The sequence below is a fragment of the Bos mutus genome, chromosome 14 (genome assembly GCF_027580195.1).
Source record: "Bos mutus isolate GX-2022 chromosome 14, NWIPB_WYAK_1.1, whole genome shotgun sequence".
Classification (NCBI taxonomy): domain Eukaryota; kingdom Metazoa; phylum Chordata; class Mammalia; order Artiodactyla; family Bovidae; genus Bos; species Bos mutus.
In genome coordinates this window covers 8,228,768-8,256,457 of record NC_091630.1, presented here as the reverse complement: position 1 = coordinate 8,256,457, position 27,690 = coordinate 8,228,768, and the positions used below count along the sequence as shown (strand labels likewise).

At 38.7% G+C, this 27,690-nt stretch overlaps 2 protein-coding genes across 7 annotated transcripts in view; one reads left to right on the top strand and one right to left on the bottom strand.

Annotated features, from left to right (window-relative positions):
- Positions 1-9,928, top strand: part of NBN (nibrin) — a 63,876-nt gene extending 53,948 nt beyond the window's left edge. For 2 of the 4 annotated variants that reach the window (XM_070382923.1, XM_070382922.1), the window contains exons 15-16: positions 155-204; positions 1,518-9,926. In XM_070382923.1, coding sequence (XP_070239024.1) covers positions 155-204; positions 1,518-1,548 — 81 coding nt within the window. In that variant the 3' untranslated portion in view covers positions 1,549-9,926. Of the gene's footprint in view, positions 1-154; positions 205-1,517 lie in introns of all 4 variants that reach the window. The other 2 variants (XM_070382921.1, XM_005888274.3) reach the window with 2 other exon arrangements.
- A 302-nt stretch (positions 9,929-10,230) lies between these two features.
- OSGIN2 (oxidative stress induced growth inhibitor family member 2) overlaps positions 10,231-27,690 on the bottom strand; it is a 30,662-nt gene continuing 13,202 nt past the window's right edge. For 2 of the 3 annotated variants that reach the window (XM_070382926.1, XM_070382925.1), the window contains exons 3-6: positions 21,212-21,348; positions 20,457-20,648; positions 18,184-18,275; positions 10,231-13,320 (exon numbers count right to left, since the gene is read on the bottom strand). In XM_070382926.1, the coding sequence (XP_070239027.1) occupies positions 12,288-13,320; positions 18,184-18,275; positions 20,457-20,648; positions 21,212-21,348 (1,454 nt within the window). In that variant the 3' untranslated portion in view covers positions 10,231-12,287. The remainder of the gene's footprint in view (positions 13,321-18,183; positions 18,276-20,456; positions 20,649-21,211; positions 21,349-27,690) is intronic. The other variant, XM_070382924.1, reaches the window with a different exon arrangement.

Here is a 27,690-nt window from a genome sequence, read left to right as displayed (position 1 = left end):
ATATTTTGCTTTTATTCTTTTCCTATGGTGATTTTCTCATGGCTTAGCCAGAGCAACAGGCGGCTATTAACCTCTGCAGTCAACCAGCATGGCAGTTTCATTAACAGTATATTCGTCATTGAGCAAATCTTTGAAATTATGTTAATTTTGACAGGTTCAAAATCAGCATGCAAAAGAAGACTCTCTTGCTGATGACCTCTTTAGGTAAAGTTTAATTTCACTTTGCTTGTGAATTTTTGTATATAACACTCAGTTCTGTTGATAGAGTTTAAATATTTCGACCCCTTTCCTTAAAATTAGACATTTGGTACCTTCACCTAAATAATATTTTGTTTTGTTTTTAATTTTTTTTAACTACTTGAACACCTCTTTACTACTGGATAAAGGCTTGGGCTTAATTCCCTTGTACTATATCACAAGATGTTTAAAATATATATGGGCATTTGGGCTTCCCTGGTGGCTCAGTGGTGGACAATCCACCTGCTAGTGCAGGAAATGCAGTTTGATCCCTGGGTCAAAAGGAAATGGCAACCCACTCCAGTATTCCTGCTGGGAAGTGCCATGGACAGTGGAGCCTGGTGGGCTGCAGACCACGGGGTTGCAAGAGTCAGACATGACTTAGCAACCAAACCACCACCACCGTGGGGCATTTAGACAATGAAGGTTCCTGAGCTGGGTGAATTTGAGTGACACGTGAGATTTTTAGCCCTGAGTAGAAAGAATTATGAATGAATGGAGTTTGGAATAAGATAAGTAAAATACCAGACATGAAAAAAAGAAGCTGGATTAGAGTTTCAAAGCAGGTTGTTGTGAGAGGATTAGAGGAATTATAATGGGTAATAATAATTTAATTCAGATTTAACATTTTCAGCATGCTTGCAGGCCCAACAAGCTTCATAATAATTAGCTCTCAAATATGCATAAAATACAATATTGTAGGTAGATACTGGCTAGGGTGGAATAACATTTTCCCAAGAAATACTGTAATTTTGAGTCTTGTTTTATAGCCAATTTGATTTTTAATTTCATTATTGAAAGTATGAATCATTGATGAAAATGTTGACAAATAGTGCTGATTTTTCATAAGTATAGTCAGATACCCAACTACATTTGTTCAGTTGCTATAGGAGACTTTTATAACATAATTATATTTTAGGTTCATTATGCTCTTTTGGGCAAATGGTAGAATTTAATGTGGGAGTGGAGAGATCTGTTTGCAGCTAGTCTGGATGAAGTATAAAAATGTATTAATTTTTCAACTGTTGTTTTCATTAATTACTTTGAGGCTTTTACAGGATTTTTGATGATGTTTTACTTTTACCAAATAGTCATCAAAGCAACATCAAAAGGATAAATGACAATAAAAAATGTCTTTGCTTAATATTTGATCCTAGGGATAAAACTGGCATTGTCATTCTGTTTGCCAAAGCATGTCCATATTTTGAAAGCCCTTTAACTTGTGAAAGGAACACTATCATTTATCTAGATATCATTTGACTCAGTTTCTTTCTTTACAGATACAATCCTAATGTTAAAAGGAGAAGATAACAATGTTTTATGAAGAAGCCACAGAAAAACATTTCCTGTTTAGTATTTACTTCAAGTTTCCTCTGCAGTACATTCATATCATGTATAGAAGGTTTAAGTTTATGGCCTAAATTTGTTAAATAAAATGCACAAAACTCAGTTTCTTTTGTTTGGGACCATTAGTATTGTTTATTCTGTTTTAGTCTTTGTCATCTCATCTTTTATAATTTTTTTTTCATTTTTAAATGTGATTTTAACTTATTGAATAGTTAATATAGTCATAGTTCAAAATTCTAAAAGTATAAAAAGGTAAAAGCTTAAAAAGTTTCCCTTCTACCTCTGTCCTGGCTGTCTGTTTCCTTGCCTCTGAAAAAAATGCATGATACTCATTTCTTTACAGAGATTTTTAGTGCCTATTCAAATTTCTATGCATATCATTTTCCAGTAATTTCCTATAGAAATGATACAGTGTTATATACCTTACTCTTTTTTATTGACTAGATTGGAAGGTTATAGTAATATCAAAGCATAGTATTTTTCCTTTTTATCATTTTTTCTTTTCCATTATCCTGTAGTCTTTCCTGAACTGAAGTAACCCAAGTGAAATGGATTCTAGTATTGAAGATGCCACCCACATATTATTCTAATATTGGAAATGACAGTGGAGGATGTCATCAAGCCTGGGGATATATCTCCCTAAAATGAGATAAGACCTGTTTGGTGGTCTTACTAAACTGGGTATTGAGTAACACTCTAAAAAGTTGAGCTTTTTAGAATCCTAGCTTTTTTAATCTAAAAAGTAGAAATGGTAAGGTTGTCTTCTTTCTACCTAAAAGGGAGATGGTGAGGAAAAACTTTGTTTTTCCAAATTTTTTCATATAGACAGCTTTCACTGTACATTTTAATTAGGGTAAAGTCTTTTTGTCTACTCTAAAGACTGATATATTTTGTCCTAGGAGATAGAGCATGCTTTTTATACTGACTGAAAACTTCCTAGTTTCACATAGATTCTGCCACCCTAACAAACAGGCTATGAGAGATAGCCTAGCATGAAAAGTTATATCATAAATTAATTTGTATTGTTGTTAAGTCTTCATGGAAGATCTAATGTTCCACTATTTCAGGCAAGGGAAGTCAACATATTTAAATACCTGACTAAGGCCCTTTGCACTCTTGACCAGCCTTCAGAACATGTTATTTCCTTTCAGGAGAAAGTTTGTAAATGTCTTAGATTTTTCTTATTTATTTTTGTTTCATTATCCCTTCAAATTCTTTGTTAAAGAAACATTATTAAATGTGTATTCATAATGCTGTCCACAACACTGAAAGAATTCGAAGATAAATGAATAACGGTCTCTCTACACTCCTAACAGTCTCTGTTCCCTTTAGGAGTAGTCTAAAAGCTCAAAACACTCTAGAACTGGTGGTCCAAGTGTTTTAAATGTATATACAGAGTACATGAGAAACACTGGGCTGGAAGAAGCACAAGCTGGAATCAAGATTTCTGGGAGAAATATCAATAACTTCAGATATGCAGATGACACCATTGTATGGCAGAAAGTGAAGAGAAACTACAAAGCCTCTTGATGAAAGTGAAAATGGAGAGTGAAAAAGTTGGCTTAAAGCTCAACATTCAGAAAACGAAGATCATGGCATCCGGTCCCTTCACTTCATGGCAAATAGATGGAGAAACAGTGGAAACAGTGTCAGACTTTATTTTGGGGGGCTCCAAAATCACTGCAGATGGTGACTGCAGCCATGAAATGAAAAGATGCTTACTCCTTGGAAGGAAAGTTATGACCAACCTAGACAGCATATTCAAAAGCAGAGACATTACTTTGCCAACAAAGGTCTGTCTAGTCACGGCTATGGTTTTTCCTGTGGTCATGTATGGATGTGAGAGTTGGACTGTGAAGAAAGCTGAGCACTGAAGAATTGATGCTTTTGAACTGTGGTGTTGGAGAAGACTCTCGAGAGTCCCTTGGACTGCAAGGAGATCCAACCAGTCCATTCTAAAGGAGATCAGCCCTGGGATTTCTTTGGAAGGAGTGATGCTAAAGCTGAAACTCCAGTTCTTTGGCCACCTCATGCGAAGAGTTGACTCATTGGAAAAGACTCTGATGCTGGGAGGGATTGGGGGCAGGAGGAGAAGGGGATGACAGGATGAGATGGCTAGATGGCATCACTGACTCAGTGGACATGAGTCTGAGTGAACTCCGGGAGTTGGTGATGGACAGGGAGGCCTGGCATGCTGTGATTCATGGGGTTGCAAAGAGTCGGACACGACTGAGCGACTGAACTGAACTGAAAGTTCTATTTGACACAGAAAGTATTGTTAAATAGATGGAAGATGTTTACCATTGCTTTGCATAGATCCTTCTGTGCCACATAGTTTTTATAAAACTGTTAGCTCTGCCCTGAACAACTTTAGTCACAGCCATGTTTGGATAGGGTGTGTACCTTTTCCCTTGGATTTTTGGGGGAACTCTTTTTTCCTAACCCTTTATGTGTTTCAGGAGAAAGAGGGGGTGAAACTTGCCACCTCCCTTTCTTTAATGAATGAGAACTCTGCCCCCATTTTGATGCGGGGCTTTAGGTGGTGGCAAGGAAGAAGTAGCCTAAACTTTGGCCATAATTTCACAGTTATCCATTGCCCAGCAGCACTTTTGAAGTGGCATACTCCCTTTCCTTTCTTTAGCTGTAAAGTTCTTTCCACCCAGAACTATCCTCCTTTCTTCCTAAATGGACAACTGAAACCTTGTGGGTGGCCACCCAAGTGGGAGTGTACCTTGGCTTCTTTGAATGATCATGATCCAGATGGCTTAAGAGGTCAAAGCACATTGTGAGGTAGGTAAAATGTTCTCCTCCCAAGTTTAACAAGAATGATTGTATAATTTGCTTTTGAACATTTATACCAAGAGATACCAAGGGAACATTTCATGCAAAGATAGGCTCAATAAAGAACAGAAATGGTATGGACCTAACAGAAGCAGAAGATATTAAGAAGAGGTGGCAAGAATACACAGAAGAACTGTACAAAAAAGATCTTGATGACCAAGATAATCGCAATGGTGTAATCACTCACCTAAAGCCAGACATCCTGGAACGTGAAGTCAAGTGGGCCTTAGAAAGCATCACTACAAACAAAGCTAGTGGAGGTGATGGAATTCCAGTTGAGCTCTTTCAAATCCTGAAAGATGATCATGTGATAGTGCTGTGCTCAATTTGCCAGCAAATTTGGAAAACTCAGCAGTGGCCACGGGACTGGAAAAGGTCAGTTTTCATTCCAATCACAAAGAAAGGCAATGCCAAAGAATGCTGAAACTATCACACAATTGCACTCATCTCACACGCGAGTAAAGTAATGCTCAAAATTCTCCAAGCCAGGCTTCAGCAATACGTGAACCATGAACTTCCAGATGTTCAAGCTGGTTTTAGAAAAGGCAGAGGAACCAGAGATCAAATTGCCAACATCCCCTGGATCATTGAAAAAGCAAGAGAGTTCCAGAAAAACATCTACTTCTGCTTTATTGACTATGCCAAAGCCTTTGACTGTGTGGATCACAATAAACTGGAAAATTCTGAAAGAGATAGGAATACCAGACCACCTGAACTGCCTCTAGAGAAACTGGAATGCAGGTCAGGAAGCAACAGTTAGAACTGGACATGGAAAAACAGACTGGTTCCAAATAGGAAAAGGAGTACGTCAAGGCTGTACACTATCACCCTGCCTATTTAACTTATATGCACAGTACATCATGAGAAACACTGGGCTGGAAGAAGCACAAGCTGGAATCAAGATTGCCAGGAGAAATATCAATAACCTCAGATAATGCAGATGACACCACCCTTATGGCAGAAAGTGAAGAGGAACTAAAAAGCCTCTTGATGAAAGTGAAAGAGGAGAGTGAAAAAATTGGCTTAAAGCTCAACATTCAGAAAACAAAGATCATGGCATCCGGTCCCATCACTTCATGGGAAATAGACAGGGAAACAGTGAAAACAGTGTCAGACTTTATTTTTGGGGGCTCCAAAATCACTGCAGATGATGACTGCAGCCATAAAATTAAAAGACAGTTACTCCTTGGAAGGAAAGTTATGACCAACCGAGATAGCATATTCAAAAGCAGAGACATTACTTTGCCAACAAAGGTCCGTCTAGTCAAGGCTATGGTTTTTCCTGTGGTCATGTATGGATGTGAGAGTTGGACTGTGAAGAAAGAAAGCTAAGCACTGAAGAATTGATGCTTTTGAACTGTAGTGTTGGAGAGGACTCTCGAGAGTCCCTTGGACTGCAAGGAGATCCAACCAGTCCATTCTAAAGGAGATCAGCCCTGGGATTTCTTTGGAAGGAATGATGCTAAAGCTGAAACTCCAGTACTTTGTCCACCTCACGCAAAGAGTTGATTCATTGGAAAAGACTCTGATGCTGGGAGGGATTGGGGGCAGGAGGAGAAGGGGACGACAGAGGATGAGATGGCTAGATGGCATCACCAACTCAATGGACGTGAGTCTGAGTGAACTCCGGGAGTTGGTTATAGACAGGGAGGCCTGGCGTGCTGCGATTCATGGGGTTGCAAAGAGTCGGACACGACTGAGCGACTGAACTAAACTGAACTGCTCTTTTCTCAGGCTGTATCAATTGTGAATTCACAAATATGCTGTGGAGTCACTTTTCTTACCTTTATAAGAGGTTGATGTAGGGTAAGCAGACTTACTAGAAGTTATTTTATTGTTCTAAACCACGGAATCACTTCATGGCAAATAGATGGGGAAACAGTGGAGACAGACTTTATTTTTTGGGCTCCGAAATCACCACAGATGGTGACTGCAGCCATGAAATTAAAACACACTTACTCCTTGGAAGAAAAGTTATGAACAACCTAGACAGCATATTCAAAAGCAGAGACATTACTTTGCCAACAAATGTCAGTCTAGTCAAGGCTATGGTTTTTCCAGTAGTCATGTATGGATGTGAGAGTTGGACTATAAAGAAAGCTGAGTACTGAAGAATTGATGCTTTTGAACTGTGGTGTTGGAGAAGATTCTTGTGAGTCCCTTGGACTGCAAGGAGATCAAGCCAGTGAATCCTAAAGGAAATCAGTTCTGAATATTCACTGGAAGGACTGATACTGAAGCTGAAACTACAATACTTTAGTCACCGGATGCAAAGAACTGACTCATTTGAAAAGACCCTGATGCTGGGAAAGAGTGAAGGCGGGAGGAGAAGGGGATGACAGAGGATGATATGGTTGGATGGCATCACCGACTCAATGGACATGGGTTTGGGTAAACTCTGGGAGTTGGTGATGGACAGGGAGGCCTGGCGTGCTGCAGTTCATGGGGTGGCAAAGAGTCGGACACAACTGAACAACTGAACTGAACTGAAAGATGCCATCAAAAAACCACAAACTATTAGGACTACTAAATGAATTCAGTAACACTGCAGCATACAAAATTAATATATAGGAATCTGTTGCATAGATTTCTACATCTGATAACAAAGTCTTTTAGAGAGAGAGTTTTTTTTTTTTTCCATTTACTCTTGCATCAAAAACAATAAAATATCTAGGAATGAATCTAACCAAGGATATAAAAAATCCGTACTTAGAAAAGTGTAAGATAATGATCAAAGAGATTGAAGATGATACAAGCAAATGGAATGGTATACCATGCTCATGGATTGGATGAGTTAATGTCAAAATAACCATATCACCCAGAGCAATCTACAGATTCAGTGCAATCCCCATCAAATACCAATGGCATTTTGTCTAATTTTCACAGAATTAGACAAATAATTTTAAAATCTGGTAACACAAAAGACCTCAGATAGCCAAAATAATTTTGGAAGAACAGGCTGGAGAAGGCATTATGCTCTCTGATTTCAAACCATACTACAAAGCTACAGTGATAAAAAGTTCTATGGTACTAGGACAAAATAAGGGAGCCCAAAATGACCTCATATTTCTATGGTCAATTAATCTACAACAAAGGAAGCAAGAATACACAATGGGAAAAAGACAGCCTCTTCAAAAAAATGGTGTTGGGACACCTACATGCAAAACAATTAAGCTGCACTACCTTCTCATACCATATACGAACATCAACGCAAAAGGGACTCAAGATTTAGTAACACCTGAAACCATAAAACCCGTAGAAGAAAACATAGGTTGTGTATTAACATTAGTCTTTCAAATATCTTTTGGTGGGGATATATGTCCTCAGACAAGAGAAACAAAAGTAGACATAAATAAATGCAACTACACCAAACTAAAAAGCTTTGGCACAGCACAGGAAACTATTAACAAAATGAAAAGTTCTACTGAATTGCGAGAAAATGTATGCTAACTGTAGAGAAAGATGGTGGAGCAGAGGATGTGCGCTCATCTCCTGTGAAAACACCAAATGACAACTAGCTGCTGGACAACCATCGAAAGGAGGATCTTGGAACCCACCAGAAAAAGATGCCCCGTGTCCAAGAACAAATGGCAGGAGGGGTGCAACCACATTTAAAATCAAACCTCCTATTTGGCATACTCTTGGAGGGCACAAAGGAAGCCAGGGAAAGGAGTGGTGACCACCTCAGGAGCCTGGGCCAGACTGCAAGAGTCTGAGGGTCTCCTGTGGAGGCCGGGTGAGCGGTGGCCTGCCACGGGGACAGGGGCACTGATGGCAGCAGTCCTGGGCAGCACGGTGTGCGGCAGAAGCCCTCTTGGAGGAAGGCGCTGTTAGCCCTACCATAGAGCCACCAGGTGGACGAGCCACAAACTGGAGATCAACTATACCAAAGAGCTCGCACTGCTGTGCAAGTCCTAGGCCCCACAACAGACTTCCCGACCTGGGGATCTGGCAAAGGGAATGGGAATCCCCTGGGAATTTGAAGTTCAGCCGGATTTGATTGCAGAACTTCCATAGGCCTGGGGAACAGAGACTGTTGGAGAACACAGACAAAACCACATGCACACGAGAATCCAGGAGATAGGAACCATGACCCCGCAAGAGACTGAGGCAGACTTGCCTGTGAACGTTTGGGAAGCTCTGGAGAAGGCGTGGGTCCACAATGGGCCTGCCGCGGGGTCGGGCACTGGCAGCTGCGGTCCTGGGAGTCGAGGAGTGCTGGCCCAAGTCCTCTTGGAGGAGGTCACCATCACTCCTGGACAGGCCCATAGCCTGCCACAGGGACTGCAAGCTCCAGGACTGGGCCGCCTCAGGCCAACCTACAGGGAGGAACACGGCCCCACCCATCACAGAAAACTGGATTAAAGACTGACTGGTGGGCCCCACCCACCAGAGCAAGACCCAGATTTCCAGGTTGCTCTGACTACAGGGCCAGGCTCAGGAAATGTGCATTTCCATTCATCCCATTATTATCTTACTTCTACATATCCTAAGTCTTCCTTTTCAATTTCTGAATTAAGCTTATTTATTTTCATTAAATGCTGTCATTTTCCTCACAATACTCAACTTGATTTTAAATAATTTAAGGAGTTAGAAAAAGAATTTAAATTTTTCATTTCTGAAATTTCTTCCTTCATGTAGGTATGTTTCACCAGATATCACATGCCTTCAGTGTGAAGAACTTTAACATTTCTTTTTGTGCATATTTCCTGGTGTCAGCTTTTTTGTTTTCATCATAGAATTTTAGCTTGACATATTTTTTTACTTCAGCATTTTAAAGACATTGTTCTACTGTATTCTTGATTATGTTGTCCTGGTTAAGTTCATTCTTTCCATTGTTCAGTTATGTGTCAAACTCTGACTGCTTTTAAAAATTTTTCATCTTTTTTAGCAGTTGATTGTTGTCTTAATATGTATTGTTTGCAGTTCGAGTTTCTTGGATGCGTGGGTTGCTTTTTATTTTTTAAATCAAGTTTGTAAAATTTTTAACCTTTATTTCCCCACATACATTTTCCTGTTCCAGTCACTCTTGCTTTTCTCTGGATCCAACTATACATGTTAGACCACTTGTTATTTAGCTCATGTCAGTTTTTTTAAAATTCCTTTTATGTATTCTTCAGTTTGAACAGTTCCAATTAAACTGTCAAGTTCATTGACCTTTACTCCTATAGTGGTTTGTCTATTTTTATGCCCATGTAGTAAATCTTTCATTTCAGAATGTATTTTTAAGCTGTAGAATATGAGGTTTTTGTTATTCTCAGACTCACTCATTTAAGACTTAAATATTCTTTAATATTTTGAACATTTATGTAGTAGCTTTTAAAGTGTTTCTGCTACTTGTAATATCTGTGTCAACTCTGGATCTACTTTGATGACTTGTTTTTTCCCTCTGCTTATGGTCACGTCTTCTTGTCTTCACACCTAACTTTTATTGCACGTTGTACACTGCAGATGCTGTAATGCCGCTGAGGACCTGGGTTTTGTTGTCTTTAGACAGAGTCAGGTTCTGTGGCAGCAGTTAATTAACTTGCTGGCACATTTAGTGTGATCTTCTTGAGGACTGGTTTTAGGGTAATGCAGATTTATAGTAACTGTATTTCCAAGGCTTGGCCAATTTGGGGTCTCAACTGAATGTCTGGCCTTTATTTAACTTTTACAAAAGTAAAGTTGTGGCAAGTTCACATACTCAGACTGCTTAAAACAGAGAGCTGCAACTAAATCTTATTTTTATTGTATTACTTCCAAAACTCCGAAGAGATTCTGCTTTTTAATCATTCTTTCAAGAGCTAGACTTTTGAGGGATGAAGGAGATGCCCTTATCACAGTATGACTAGTCAAAATATTTGGTGCTTTCCTCCCTCCCTGAATAAGTAGTTGGTACTGATGGATAATGACAGATTTAAAATAATGGGACAGAAATTGATCAAGAGTATATATTACAACAGCGAAAACACTTTGATGCTACTCCCAACACAGGGCAGCTAGGTCTGAGGGAGAACTTAGAAATGGGAGGTTACTAAAAATGGAATTATTAACCAGGTTTATTAGGGCCCTGCTGAAGTTTTATTTTCCCTGAAGTTGTTCTTTTTTTGGTGAATGTTTTAATTGTAAAAATGCTATTGAATGGGTAAAAGGGACTCCTCCTACCAGAGGAGTCTGGCAGGCTACAGTCCATGTGGTCGAAAAAGAGTTGGCACAACTTAGCAACTCAACAACAAGAAACCATCTTCATAACAAACTCATTTTCAATTTAGAAGCAACACCAAGAAAAGCATCCCATCAACTCCTTCAGAGCTCAAAAGAACAAACAAGAAAGTGCTCCATCAAGTGTACCAAAGGATGTCACACCATATCAATAGGTGTGAAATTAATTTGAAAAGGTTATGATGATAAAAACTGGTACATCAGTTCCAAAATCAAGCTCATCAGACATGACATTATCAAGAAAATAAGAATTCATCCAAAACAACTAGTTGTAGATGTCTATTCCAAACAATATTTTAAGGTGAATTAATACTTTTTAATAAATTCTTAAATAAATCTATAAGCACACGGACAGATAAATCCTGACTTCTAGTCCATTATACCAAAAAAATAGAAATAGACTTTGAATAAACACATTCCAGGTGAAATAAATTTAACCAAAAAGAAAAAAGAGAGAGAAAGACCGGGAAATTCAATTTGCCACAGAGAACTTTGTAACACTTCTTTGTCTAACACAAAATGTTTGGAGATTTGTATGAAAATACAGACATTAAGCACACCTAGGTATAAACCAAGACAGAACACATACTTCAATAAATAACCATAGGATTAAATGCTATGTCATCTCCAACAAAGAAGTTCAAAGTAACCATTTGAGAATAGGAAAGGCAGATTTTTAACCTTTAATAATTCTGATAAAAATAATTCTGGTAATACTCAAAAAGTACTGCAATATTAAAAGTACTTACACCCAAACATCTTTAAGTTTCAGTGACAGAAATTAACTCAGTGTTCACACAGAAATAAGTAGTTCCATTCAAAATTTATTGATATGCAAATTCGTTTAAGGGTTATGCTAGTTAACTAGAGAATATAGCTCCAGAAACTACCTTGGTAGGTTCCTGAATATATGCCAGCATTATTAAATGGTTTATTAGAAGCTGAGAATATGAATTGCCTGTCAAGGTTTCAACAATAAAAAAAATCCCATCATATTTGTCAATAAATTAGACATACAATTGATAATTTCAAAATAAATAAAACCTGAGTTGATTATCCCCTCTATTTCCACCCACCCTCAGCATATATACATTTATATCCCATTTTCTGTTAGACCAGTGTGTATCAAACTTTAATAAGCATACATATTTGAGGATCTCATTAAGATGCAATTTCTGATTCAGTGAGTCTGCTATGCGGCCTGAGAGGCTACCTTTCTAACAAGCCACAAGTGGAGCTGATGCTGTCTCTGAACCATCCTTGAACAGCACAGTAACTCAATATATAAAGTGAGGGGAAGCTCTGGCCATTTAATGACTGCAGTTTTATAGATTCAATGCTGTTATATTTTGGAATCAAACATAAATAATCAACAGTGATCACAAAAAAGTAAGTCTTAGAAGAAAAGAATGTTTCAGTTAAGTGAGAACTTAAAGTATATCAGATTGGCAGTGCTTCTATTTGTCTGACAATTGACACCTTTGATACATTACAATGTAATCAGGACAAAAATTCTAGTTAACTTTAAAAAATAGTTATTATCGCTTGAGGCTCTCCTAGTTAATTCAAGTTCAGAAAATTCAAGCCAGTACACTGTAATATCTCTATTAAAAATCTTTAATGGTAAAGTGTCCATATAAATTACTTGTAAACCTGCTCTATACTATGCCATCTCCTCCTCCTCTTTCAACGAATAAATGCTTTTTTTTCTTCTGTCTTATAGCTAAACAGCGTGTAACACCCAGTGCCCCTCCCTTTAAAAATCGAACAAAATTGTCTCCAACCAATGGACCCAATGCAAAAAGGTTGGCTTCTTTAACACACTCATAGGTATACGCATCTATTTCCACAGGATTACCCTTACATGTGATTGGCAGGCTTGAGTTATGGCCCAGGTAACACCCTTGCTCCTTCAGAAAAGACAGATTGGGATGAGAACCTATCAACACTACTGCTGCAGAGAGCCTAAATATTTTCTTCAATCCGGAGATACTCTGAAGAATGCATTTCATGTCCGACTTAAAGGCAAGCACATGGTGCTCAGGAAAACTAGTATAAGCAGATAAAAGATCTGAGTCTAAAGAATATGACTGAGTACACATCATATGATAGACTTTATGGTATTCTGGGTAAAGCTTTTTGGGAAGCTGCTTGAAAATTAAGTCTGGATCAGTTACTCGTCTGCGAAACACATGAATCACAGGGACATTATTGTTGTAAGCACACAGTACTGCATCAGCTGCGGTAAGCCCAGAACCTACAATTAACACTGGATCCACTTTGCCACGCAACTTTCCTTTGCTTACAGCAGCTCCAAATTCAGGCATTGAATGAAACACAAAAGGAAAATCTTCCCCTTCGATTTCCAGACGGCCAGGAGAGTCTAATGTTCCAGTTGCCAGAGCTACATTTTCAGCAAAGAGACAGAAGGGAATATGAGAACCATCTCCTACTCGCTGATAACCCCTGATTTCCCAGTTTCTCTTGGCGAATTTTGACTTCTCTATCTGTAAATGCTGTGTTGAGATATTTCGGCCTTGACCATCATTATCAACTTGATCTCTGTAGAGTCTTGATACCGAGGTAATGTAAGTATTCTCTCTGAAATTCTTCTGAAGACCCATGACTTTGACATAGTGTTTATAGTAGCGAGCTATTTCCTCTGGCATAACTCGATCCCCTTTTAGGTTCCTATGAAAAGAAAAGGAAGAACATTCCATGAGGATAATACTTTTAGTTTCCATGATTACTACTTCTCCATCTAGTCCACTATTTTATCTTTTTATTCCTCTGGACTGTCTAAGCTAAAACTAACTCTTACCCTAACACTTCACAAAGAAAGAAAGCCTTTCCTTTTCTCTAAAAACGCTAATAAATTAGGGGCTGTCCCTGGTGGTCCAGTGGATAGGAATCTGCCTGCTGATGCAGGGGACGCAGGCTTGATCCCTGGTCCAGAAGATTCCACATGCCATGGAGCAACTGAGACCGTGTGCCCCAAGTGCTGAGACCACGCTCTAGAGCCCATGAACCACAGCTACGGAGCCCACGTGTTACAACTACTGAAGCCTGTGCTCCGCAGCAAGAGAAGGCACCACAACGAGGAGCTGACGCGCTGCAACTCAGAGCAGCCCCCTTGCTCACGGCACTGGAGAAAGCCTGCATGCAGCAAAGACAACCCAGTGCCACCAAAAATAAATTTTTAAAATGCTAATAAATTATTTTTATCAATGGAGTAAGTCCCATGAGGGTAGAAACTGTATTTAAAGCATCTTTGTTTCCCCAATGTCTTGTCTAAGTATCTGTTCAGATTAGCTGTCTTTGTCAATAAACTTCTACTAAATAAATGGATTAAAATGTGGCTTACTGAAAATTACTGTTTTACTCTATCTCACAATTGTAATCTAAATAATTCAGCCTACAGTTATACTATCAGTCTGTATTCTTACAACTGTAGACTGAATTAGATTATAACCATCGAGATATTACAGGTCTGACTGTAATATATATACTTCTTAAAGATAATATCTAGACACAATTTTTAATAAGTTGCTTTTCATTTTCATAATGACCAAAAATAATTCAGATCTGTCTTTGGCTGAACAAAATCATCCTACATTTAAACAGATAACATTTCTCTCTGTATTTTCCTACTCATTTATTCTTCATTCACCCAGCTGTGTCCAGTTCTTTGCGACACCATGGACTGCAGCACGCCAGGCATCCCCGTCCCTCATCATCTCCGAGCTTGCCCAAGTTCATGTCCTTTGCATCGGTGATGCCATCAAGCCATCTCATCCTCTGACGCCCTTCTCCTTCTGCCCTCAATCTTTCCCAGCATCAGGGACTTTTCCAAAGATTCAGCTCTTTGCATCAGATGACCAAAATACTGGAGATTCAGCTTCAGCATCAGTCCTTCCAATGAGTATTCAGGGTTGATTTCCCTTAAGATTGACTGGTTTGATCTCCATGCTGTCCTAGAGACACTCAGGAGTCTTCTCCAGCACCACAGTTTGAAAGCATCAATTCTTTGGCATTCTGCCTTTCTTTGTGGTCTAGCTCTCATAACCACACGTGACCACTGGGAAGATCAAAGCCTTGACTATACGGACCTTTGTTGGCAGAGTAATGTCTCTGGTTTTCAACACATCATCTAGGTTTGCCATAGCTTTCCTGCCAAGAAGCAATCGTCTTCTGATTTCATGGCTGCAGTCACCATGCTCAGTGATTTTAGAGCCCAAGAAGAGGAAATCTGTCACTACTTCCACCTTTTCCCCTTCTGAAGTGATGGGGCTGGATGCCATGATCTTGGTTTTCATAATATTTAGTTTTAAGCTGGCTTCTTCACTCCTCCTTCACCCTCATCAAGAGGCTCTTTAGTTCCTCTTCACTTTGTGCCATTAAAGTGCTATCATCTGCATATCCGAGGTTGCTGATGTTTCTCCTGCCTATCTTGATTCTAGCTTGTGACTCATCCAGCCCGGCATCTCTCATGATGTGCTCAGTGCTCAATCGTGAACCAATTAGATGTTTGATGCAGGATTCTAACTGTTGCTTCTTGACCCCATACAGGTTTCTCAGGAGACAGGTAAGATAGTCAGGTATTCCCATCTCTTTAAGAGCTTTCCTCAGTTTGTTATGATCCACACAGTCAAAGACTTTAATGTAGTGGATAAAACAGAAGTAGATGTTTTTCTGCAATTTCATTGCTTTTTTTAATGATCCAGTGAATGTTGGCAATTCGATCTCTGGTTCTTCTTTTTCTAAACCCAGCTTGGACATCTGGATGTTCTTGGTTCACATAATGGTGAAGCCCAGCATGCAAGATTTTAAGTGTGACCTTACTAGCAAGTAAGTCAAGTCAAGGGTATGGTTTTTCCAGTAGTCATGTATGGATGTGAAAGCTGGACTGTAAAGAAAGCTGAGTGCCAAAGAATTGATGCTTTTGAACTGTGGTGTTGGAGAAGACTCTTGAGAGTCCCTTGGACTGCAAGGAGATCCAACCAGTCCATCCTAAAGGAAATCAGTCCTAAATATTCATTGGAAGGTCTGATGCTGAAGCTGAAACTCCGATACTTTGGCCACCTGATGCGAAGAGCTGACTCATTTGAAAAGACCCTGATGCTGGCAAAGACTGAGTGCAGGGGGAGAAGGGGATGACAGAGGATGAGATGGTTGAATGGACATGAGTTTGAGGAAACTCTGGGAGTTGGTGATGGACACGGAGACCTGGCGTGCTGCGATCTATGGGGTCACAAAGAGTCAGACATGACTGAGCGACTGAACTGAACTGAACTTACTAGCATGAGAGATGAGTGCAACTGTCCAATGGGTGGCACATTCTTTAGTACTACCCTTCTTGGGAACTGCAATGAGGATTGACCTTTTCCAGCCTGTGGTCACTGCTGGGTCTTTGAGATTTGCTGACATACTGAATGCTACACCTTGATGGCATCATCCTTTAGGGTTCTGAATAGCTCTACTGAAATTCTGGGATTCCATGGTGGCTTAGATGGTAAAGCGTCTGCCCGCAATGTGGGAGTCCCGGTTTGATCCCTGGGTTGGGAAAATCCCCTGGAGAAGGAAATGGGAACCCATTCCAGTACTCTTGCCTAGAAAATTCCATGGATGGAGGAGCCTGGTGGGCTACAGTCCATGGGGTCGCAAAGAGTCGGACACGACTGCGCGACTCCACTTTAACTGAAATTCTTTGACATCCTTCCTACTCATAAGGAGATCTATAAATATAATCTGCTCTTATGGGAAAAAAAAAGCACATTAATACATCTTTTATTTTCCACTTGAACTGTAAAGCAATGGGCATTAGTATCCTTAAACAGTGCCCCAACTGGAGGTAAGTAGCAGAAAAAACACCAAATTAGGGAATTCCCTGGTAGTCCAGTGGTTAGGACTCTGCACTTCCCCTGCCAAGAGCTTGAGTTCAATCCCTGGTTGGAAACCTAAGATCCCACAAGCCATGTAGTGGGGCCAAAAAACAAAACAAAACCCACCAATTCATTTCACACAATTCAGTGTAACTTGTAACTGGAATAAGTGAGAAGTTTAATAACTATAGTAATTAAGATTTAGAATGTATTAACTCTCAATTTTTATAGAAATCCTATGTAATAATTATAATTATTACTACCTCAATTTTGCAAACTAGGAAATTGATAGCTAATGAAATGACAGCTATTTTAAGTTATTTGACCAGTGTCATAACATTAAAAGTTACAGAATCAGAATTCAAACTCTGCAGTCAATCTCGAGAGGTCTAACACTCTTCTCAACACTATGCAAGAGCAGGAACTAAAGCTAATATTCATCACAAGAGTCATTTTCATATGTTACTTAAACACAACATGCTCAACTTGGAAGGACGAACACTTCTGGTACACAAATCTTAAAGCTTTTCCTTGTTTACCTGCATCATAAAGGGGAAAATAAGTTGAGCAATTTCACTTTTTTATGAAAATCAAGAATTTATACAATTTGCCTGATTTTGCAATTTTACATTTCAAACTTATACAATAAAACTTCTGTTAAAAAAAAAATCCCAAAGTAATATCTGAAAGGTTTAATTTCAATTACCCATGCTGGTTTAAATTTACTCTCCTTAAATCTTCTCAAATTAAGGGAAACTACTGTAGATTAACATGGTTTTTATCTAGCAGGAAGTCAAGCATTTGAACATTACAGCCCTATTTCAAAGGTTTTGTGTAACTTCCTGTTTTAATTTATTGTTTCTCTGAGCGGTCAGAGTAGATTCTCTGTATTGGTAATTCCTATCTGTAGGAATGAAAATGACTTGAAAATGATAAGGCTTTTCATAATTTCTTTCTTTCAACTTTGAATTCTTTCTCCAAAATAAATACAAAATAAACTTGTATTCTTTCAAGTTGAGATTTTCATAATTTCTATTCTCATACTTTACTATTCTTATTAAATATTTACCTCTATAGCCAAGTAGATGACCACATCATAGAATCTATTTTATTCCATCATTCTAAATTATTCATTATGTATACTCTGGTTTTCCTTCAGATTGTATAAGTCTTTTGCCTTTTTAAATTATTCATTATATATACTCTTCTACTCGGAAAAGTCAAATACTTTAGGTATCTGAGATATGCACTAGATGAAGTGATCCATTTATAAAAATAAGTATATGCATACTTTAGGAATGTACACAAGAGATATGTATACATGAAGATATACATATCCACTTATAAAAATAAGTTATACAAACCCATTCTTAAAAATAAGTAAACAAGTAAAGGATATGTAGGTGGACAAGAAAATAACTAAACAGAGAGTGGTTTAACAGTAGAGTGAGATAAATTGTGGTAACAATCTGCAGACAAGTCCATACCTCTGTGTACTTCGTGTTATAAAATCTCTAAATAGAACTAGCTCATAACCACTACGATGAGGAGGTTTTATTTGAAAGATACAAACATCAATATTATTCATCTAAGACAGGGTCACAACTATTTTGAAATTTGCTGACAGACTCTTTCCCACTGTATATCAAAATTTTAATAGTTTGATCTTTACCTTCGTTTGCTAGATACCCAGTCTTTAAATTTAAGTCCAGGTAGCTCCATCCAATTTCCAAAGCTGATTGTCAACATTGAGCCTTCCATATTCTATTTGAATAAAAATGTGTAAGAAAAAACACATTTTATCAGTAACATAGTCTTTTTTTTTTTTTTTTAAACCAAACCCATCTCATTTACTCTAAGTCTGGATAAGGAGAGCTCAAAGAAGTCCTAAATGGTCTGTAAATTACCTCTTGAAATTTATTCCAATTAACTTTCAAATACTTTCAACATTTGGTAGTGTGTATACTCCTTTCATACAGTTATACATTTATAAATCAGATTTACAACATTACCCGATGCCTACACAATGGTGATAGCTTTGGCCTATAAAACATAATTAGATGCAGAATACAGTGTCAGAGGAGCAAATCAGTTATTTCCACACTTTAAACAAAAGGGAAAAAGTTAATTCCTAACACTTTAAGAAACCAGGGAAATAAGCAAGTGGTTCTGATTAAGAACAGACTCACTGCTGAAGCCAAAGCTGCCTTTAAGGAAGTGGGCCCCTTCACGCTTGCCCTACTTATTTCTATTTTGCTCAGCACAAAGCAAGAAAAGCCCAAAGGCCAAAACCATCTCTCCCAATGACCTCAATGATCTCTTTCAACCAACTCTTTTAAGTTGTGTTTTTTTTTTTTCCTCCTAATCTGAATCCTTCTTTCCCTGTTTCTATAAAGCCCAGTATTGGGAATGGGAGTCATTATTATTACTACTGGCTAACATTTATAGAGCAATTACTATGCACTGTGGCTTACAGTCTTACTATTTGTGATAGTACAAAATCACCACAGGAAGACAATGCATAAGGCTGCCACTGCTTTGAAGCAGGCTGGCCTGATACTAGGATCAGAACCAAGTTTCAGGTATATTTCACGTTACCACTGATTCAAATACGTTTCTAGTAATCAAGGCTTATCCATACTTTAACTTTCTGATATGTAAGTGGGAGAAAAGAAAACATGAATTATTGCCTGCAGCACATTTTTCTAAGGAGAAAACAAACAAGTAAAATAAAAACTCGGGAATTTATAGAAGGTAGCCTAAAACTTAAAAACTGTTTCATGGCTGTTTCAATAAATGCAGTTTTGTTAAGAATGCTACTTATTAACAAAGCAAACATAAACATGTGAGCTAAAAGGCATAGATATTTTGATAGCTGTGATCCATTACCATAAAGGTAATTAAGATTTTTAAAAGTTCGTGATATATTTCATCTACAAATGTTCCAAAACAGTTGTTTGATAAATGTAAACCTTCAGTCATATAACATTGCACTAACACAGGAACATCCAACTGAAATTTATACTCAAGAGTTGATATTAAATGTTAAAATTCCCATGAAGTCTGTATTTCATAACAGCAAATATTATTTAACATTTATTTGTACAACAAATGAGTACTTACCATATGCTAGACACTATACTAACTTCTGAGAACACAGGAGTAAAAAACAATTATTAGTTGCTGCCTGCCAATGAAACAGGCTGGCTCTTTGTGTTGGTCAGTTTTGTGGTTTAACTTCTGCTATAGACTGAATTGTATCATCCCCCCAAATCCATTTGCTGAAACCCTAACCCCACATGTGACAGTATTTAGAGATGGGGCTTTTGTAAGTTAATTAGGGCTAGATGAGGTCATGGGACTGATGCCCTGAAAACAGGATCAGTGACTTTACAAGAAGAATTTACCCTCTCTTTGGTGAGGGCACGAAGAGGAGCCCTCACCACAGACTGAGTCATCTGGCACCACGGTCCTGGATCTTCCAACCTTCAAAATATGAGTGTGTTTTTAAGCCACTCACTCTACGGTATTTTTGTTTTAGCAACCCAAGCAGACAAATACAATTTTTTTCTTTTACAATACATTTTTTCATTGAAGCTCTTGAAAATGTAGGGAAATAATAGGTAGTAGTATGAAATATTGTGTGAGATTTTGTAAACTCTACAATAAGTAAACAAACATTTTTTTACTATGCCCAACATTCTTAAATATTCTCTATATAATTCTTAGAGAAACATTTATTCTAAGACACTACCAGTAATCAAATTTGGCTTAATTTCTACTAGCAATTAACTTGGATTTAACTGAACACATTAAAATTCTCAGATAAAGATGTGGTAATCATCATATATAACATTATATCATGTTTAAGAATCAAAACGGTCTTATCAAGACGTCATACAAAATAACTCACACTCACTAAAATGCTAAGAAAGATATACTCACGTGCCAAGCTCCACCAGGTGGACCTTTACCAAGAACTAAGTGAGGGATATAATGATGCTGTTCTAATTTCCAATGCAAAACGGATGGATAATCATACCCAAAGTCAGCATCTGGATGAAGAAGTGTGTCGAAAAGTACTGCAACTGGATTGGATGATCGGCCCTCAAGGCCCTCTGACAAATATTCTAAGTCCTAAATAAGTTAAAAAAAAAAAAAAAGACATAAAGAAAAAAGGCAGAGTTTGGAAAAAACAAACAAACTCCAGCTAACGTAATAGTGAAAACCATTACTCCAATCCAGCATTTTACAGACAGCATGCAACAAAACACTGATGTTCCTTAGAGATCTTAACAGATTCTCAGGTCAAATAAACATGGGAAATGGTTTGTTTCAAAAAGCTAATCAGATCGTTTTACTACAAAATTTGAAGATGGCTTTAATATGGCAGTATGCCTTAATATATCTACCCTAACACTTTAATAATAAAAAGCAGCATTTCCAAAACTTATCTGAGCATAAAGCACCTATTAAAAACTCCATCAGGGTGTAATTTGGGAAATTCTGCTCTAATTAATTCAGGAAAATAAATGGAAGTTAACTCAGCAAGATATACTTACAAATCTAAAATTAAAATGTTAGAAAGTGTTATTTAAAAGGAAAGGTTTTCAGCTAAGAAATACAATGCTCATGTAGCAGAAAATTAATCTTGTCTCAGTATAAAAAATTGAAAAGGACTGACATGTAAAAAATAATACCTGATCAACAATGGAAAGATGTCTTGCTTCCTCTAATTTACTATGTAAGATTGTATTTGGATGGATTGCTTCTGATGATAAATACGGTCTGTAGCCTGACAGCATGTAAGAAAGGCAGATTCCTGAGGGTCCATTTCCTATTTTTAAAAAAGGGGAGAGGGGTGTATCATTAATCTTAACACTCACGTTCTTTGGCTTTTCCATTTCACAGATGGCGTTTCTCCTCCATCAATTCTTCCTTCCCTAAATTCTTAACACCAAGTATTTGCAAGAGAAGACTTTTACTTTCTCTCCTGTTTTCTTCAGGGGATCTCACCTACTCAAAACTTCAACTCGCTACGCTGCTAACCTCAAAATCAGACTTCTAGGCTGACCTCTTACTATCAAAATATATCCCATATTTCCATATGCCACTTTTTCACTCCACCTGACTGAACGACTAATAACCGTGTTCAAAATCAAATTCATGACTTCCTCCATTTTTGGTGCCCTCTCCTTTAAACCTCATTCCTCCTCAAAGTATTATACTTACTAGCAAAATCCTGAGTTAATTAGATTATAGTTCTAAACCTCTTCTGTCACCTTTATCCATTCAGCTGTTATAGCTATTCTCATTCATATACTCTCACTCAGAAGACAAAAAATCTCTTCTTGTTCAAGAGTCATCTACTCCAAATCATTTCACATTTTACATTCAAATGACTTTCTATAACACAGTCTTCACTGTATTAACCAACCTGTCCTAAAGCCTGTCACTGTCTGTTTCTGATTATCAAGAGCTCTCCACATTTTGCTCTCAACCATCTTCTAAGCCCCACCTAACAACCTCCCTCCTGTATTTGTATCTCCTTTACCTAAAACAAAACTGGAAACCGGCTTTTTTTGTCGAATCCTGTTAAACTACTTTGATTTCTATAGTTCCTTTAGTCTGGATTGCCACTTTTCTATTATCTCCATCTACCAAAAATTTAATCCACCTGGGACAACTTTTAGCCATCAGAGAAAATTCTGATCCTTGACTAATATTTTGCCCCAAATAAAATAAAGTCAAAGATGTAAATATGAAAAGTAAAATCATGGTAACAGAAAAGAGAGCAATACTTCTACATATAATGCTCTAGTAGGAAGCCTTTAGATATGACACAAACCTCAAAAGAAAGGAAAATATAAACAATTTTACTTCACAAAACTTTTAAAATTACAAATACTGAGGAAAAGAGCTAATTTCCTTGAAAGAAATGAAAGACAAAACTAAAAAAGTAAAATCATAATACCAACAGAACAGAAAATGCATTTGACAAAATCCAATACCTATGCTCAAATTACTGCACAACTGCACTCATCTCACATGCTAGTAAAGTAATGCTTAAAATTCTGCAAACCAGGCTTCAGCAATACATGAATCGTGAACTTCCAGATGTTCAAGCTGGTTTTAGAAGAGGCAGAGGGACCAAATCAAATTGCCAACATCTGCTGGATCATCGAAAAAGCAGGAGAGTTCCAGAAAAACATCTATTTCTGCTTTATTGACTATGCCAAAGCCTTTGACTGTGTGGACCACAATAAACTGTGGAAAATTCTGAGAGACGGGAATACCAGACCACCTGACCTGCCTCTTGAGAAACCTGTACGCAGGTCAGGAAGCAACAGCTAGAACTGGACATGGGAACAATAGACTGGTTCCAAATAGGAAAAGGAGTATGTCAAGGCTGTATATTGTCACCCTGCTTATTTAACTTATATGCAGAGTACATACATCATGAGAAACGCTGGGCTGGAAGAAGCACAAGCTGGAATCAAGATTGCCAGGAGAAATATCAATAACCTCAGATATGCAGAGGACACCACCCTTATGGCAGAATGTGAAGAACTAAAGAGCCTCTTGATGAAAGTGAAAGAGGAGAGTGAAAAAGTTGGCTTAAAGCTCAACATTCAGAAAACTAAGATCATGGCATCCGGTCCCATCACTTCATGGGAAATAGATGAGGAAACAGTGGAAACAGTGTCAGACTTTATTTTTCTGGGCTCCAAAATCACTGCAAATGGTGATTGCAGCCGTGAAATTAAAAGACGCTTACTCCTTGGAAGGAAAGTTATGACCAACCTAGACAGCATATTGAAAAGCAGAGACATTACTTTGCCAACAAAGGGCTGTCTAGTCAAGGCTATGGTTTTTTCAGTAGTCATGTATGGATATGAGAGTTGGACTATAAAGAAAGCTGAGAACCGAAGAATTGATGTTTTTGAACCGTGGTGTTAGAGAAGACTCTTGAGAGTCCCTTGGACTGCAAGGAGATCCAACCAGTCCATCCTAAAGGAGATCAGTCCTGGGTGTTCATTGGAAGGTCTGATGTTGAAGCTGAAACTCCAATACTTTGGCCACCTGATGCGAAGAGCTGACTCATTTGAAAAGACCCTGATGCTGGGAAAGATTGAGGGCAGGAGGAGAAGGGGACGACAGAGGATGAGATGGTTGGATGGCATCATTGACTCGATGGACATGAATTTGGGTGGACTCCAGGAGTTGGTGATGGACAGGGAGGCCTGGTGTGCTGCCGTTAATGGGGTTGCAAAGAGTCAGACATGACTGAGCGACTGAACTGAACTGAATACCTATTCATGTAAAAACTTTCAACGAGCAACAAAGGGGAACTTGTTAATGAGTATCAACAAAAATCCAATAGCTAACATCATACTTAATGGTGAGAATTTAGGGTTTTTTTTCCCCTAAAAGATCAAGGCAAGCATGTCTTTTCTCATCATTCCTATTCAATACATACCAGAAAGGAAATCCTAGCTAATGCATTAAGACCAGAAAAGGAAATTAAAGATACACAGATTGGGAAGGAAGAAACAAAACTGTCTTTGTTTGTAAATGCTGTAATTATGCAGAAAGTCCAAAAGAATTCACCAAAAAACTCCTGGAAGTAACAAGCTTACAGTAAGGTTGAATGATACCATCAGTCAGTAACCTCAGTCGCTCAGTCGTGTCTGACTCTTTATGACCCCACGAACCCCAGCACACGATGCCTCTCTGTCCATCAATTCTCAGAGCTTGCTGAAATTCATGTCCATTAAGTGGGTAATACCATCCAACCATCTCATTCTCTGTCATCCCCTTCTCCTCTTGCCATCAATCCTTCCCAGCATCGAAGTCTTTTCTAATAAGTCAGCTCTTCGCATCAGGTGGCCAAAGTATTAAAGCTTCAGCTTCAGCATCAGTCCTTCCAATGAATATTCAGCATTGATTTCCTTTAGGATTGACTGGTTTGATTTAGGTCATACCTGAATGGCCTAAATGGTTTTCCCTACGTTCTTCAAATTAAGTCTGAATTTTGCAATAAGGAGTATATGATCTGAACCACAGTCAACTCCCAGTCTTGTTTTTGCTGACGGTATAGAGCTTCTCGGAGAAGGCAATGGCACCCCACTCCAGTACTCTTGCCTGGAAAATCCCATGGGCAGAGGAGCCTGGTGGGCTGCAGTCCATGGGGTTGCGAAGAGTCCGACACGACTGAGCGACTTCACTTTCACGTTTCACTTTCATGCACTGGAGAAGGAAATGGCAACCCACTCCAGTGTTCTTGCCTGGAGAATCCCAGGGACGGGGGAGCCTGGTGGGCTGCCATCTATGGGGTCGCACAGAGTCGGACACGACTGAAGTGACATAACAGCATAGAGCTTCTCCATCTTCAGCTACAAAGAATATAATCAATCTGACTTTGGTATTGACCTTCTGGTGATGTACTCATCTCCTGTGTTGTTGGACGTGAGACCTAATATAGAACACTAAATTATAAAACTTTCAGAAGATGACATAGGAGAAAATTTAGGTGACCTTGGTTTTGGTAATGAGTTTTTAGATGTTTAAGACCAAAAGCAAGATCTATGAAAGAAAAAACTGATATGCAGTACTTCATTAAAGTTTAAAATTTCTGCTCTGCCAAGTCACTGAGACAATGAAAAGACAGGCCACAGACTGGGAGAAAATATTTATAAAGCATATATGTGATAAAGCATTTGTCTTCCAACAACATAAGAGACAACTATACACGTGGACATCACCAGAGTCAGTATCGAAATCAGACTGATTATACTCTTTGCAGCCAAAGATGGAGAAGCTCTATACAGTCAGCAAAAACTGTGGAGCTGACTATGGCTCAGATCCTGAACTCCTTATTGCCAAATTCAGACTTAAATTGAAGAAAGTAGGGAAAACCACTAGGCCGTCCAGTTCAGTTCAGTTCAGTTGCTCGGTCGTGTCCGACTCTTTGCGACCCCATGAATCACAGCACGCCAGGCCTCCCTATCCATCACCAACTCCTGGAGTTCACTCAAACTCACGTCCATCGAGTCAGTGATGCCATCCAGCCATCTCATCCTCTGTCGTCCCCTTCTCCTGCCCCCAGTCCCTCCCAGCATCAGAGTCTTTTCCAGTGAGTCAGCTCTTCGCATGAGGTGGCCAAAGTACTGGAGTTTCAGCTTTAGGATCAGTCCTTCCAAAGAACAGGTATGACCTAAATCAAATCCCTTATGATTATACAGTGGAAATGACAAATAGATTTAATGGATTAAATTTGATAGACAGAGTGCCTGAAGAACTATGGATAGAGGTTTATAATGTTGTATAGGAAGTGTTGAGCAAACCATCCCCAAGAAAGAGAGATGCAAAAAGGCAAAACGGTTGTCTGAGGAGGCCTTACACACAGCTGAGAAACAAAGAGAACCAAAAGGCAAGGGAGACAAGGGAAGATATACCCATCTGAAAGCAGAGTTCCAAAGAACAGCAAGGAGAGATAAGAAAGCCTTCCTCAGTGATCAGTGCCAAGAAATAGAGGGAAACAATAGAATGTGAAAGACTAGAGATCTCTTCAAAAAAATGAGATACCAAGGGAACATTTCATGTAAAGATGGGGACAAAAAAAGACAGAAATGGTACAGACCTAACAGAAGTAGAAGATATTAAGAGGTAGGAAGAATACACAGAAGAACTGTACAAAAAAGATCTTCACGACCCAGATAACCACAATGGTGTGATCACTCACCTAGAGCCAGACATCCTGGAATGGGAAGACAAGTGGGCTTTAGGAAGCATTACTACAAACAAAGCTAGTGGAGGTGATAGAATTCCAGCTGAGCTACTTCAATCCTAAAAGATGATGCTGTTGAAGTGCTGCACTCAATATGCCAGCAAATTTGGAAAACTCAGCAGTGGCCACAGGATTGGAAAAGGTCAGTTTCATTCCAATCCCAAAGAAGAGGAATGCCAGATAATGTTCAAATTACCACAAAATTGTACTCATTTCACATGCTAGCAAGGTAATGCTCAAAATTCTTTAAGCTAGGCTTAAACAGTACGTGAATGGAGAACTTCTGATATACAAGCTGGATTTAGAAAAGGCAGAGGAAAGAGATCAAACTGCCAACACCCATTGGATCATAAAAAAGCAAGGAAATTCCAGAAAAAAACACCTACTTCTTTTCTTGATTATACTAAAGCCTCTGACTGTGTGGATCACAACAAACTGTTGAAAATCCTTAAAGAAATGGGAATACCAGATCACCTAATCTGCCTCCTGTGAAACCTGTTTGTAGGTGAAGAAGCAATAGTCAGAACCAGACATGGAGAAAAGGACTGCTTCCAAATTGGGAAAGGAGTACATCAAGGCTATCTATTGTCATGCTGCTTATTTAACTTACATAGAGAATACATCATGCGAAAACACCAGGCAGGATGAAGTTCAAGTGGCAATAGATATTGCTGGGAGAAATTATTAATAACCTCAGATATGCAGATGACACCACTAATGGCAGAAAGCGAAGAGGAACTAAAGAGCCTCCTGATGAAGGTGAAAGAGGAGAGTAAAAACCTGGCTTAAAACTCAACATTCAAAAAACTAAGATCATGGCATCTGGTCCCATCACTTCATGGCAAAGAGACTGGGGGATAAAATGGAAACAGTTATGGATTTATTTTCTTGGGCTCCAAAATCACTGTGGACGTTGACTGCGGTCATGAAATGAAAAGATGGCTGCTCCTTGAAAGAAAAGCTATGAACAACATAGAGAGCATATTAAAAAGCAAAGACATCATTTTGCCAACAAAGGTCTATATAGTCATAGTCATGGTTTTTCCAGTAGTCATGTATGGATGTGAGGGTTGGACCATATAGAAGGCTGAATGCCAAAGAATTGATGCTTTCAAACCGTGGTGTTGGAAAAGACTCTAGAGAGTCCCTTGGACTGCAAGGAGATCAAACCAGTCAATCCTAAAGGAAATCTACCCTGAATATTCATTGAAAGGACTGATCCTGAAGCTGAAGCTCCAATAACTTTGGCCACCTAATGCAAATAATTGACTCATCTGAAAAGACCCTGATGCTGGGAAAGATTGAAGGCGGGAAGGAGAAGGGAACGACAGAGGATGAGATAGTTGGATGGCATCACTGACTCGATGGACCTGAGTTTGAGTAAACTCC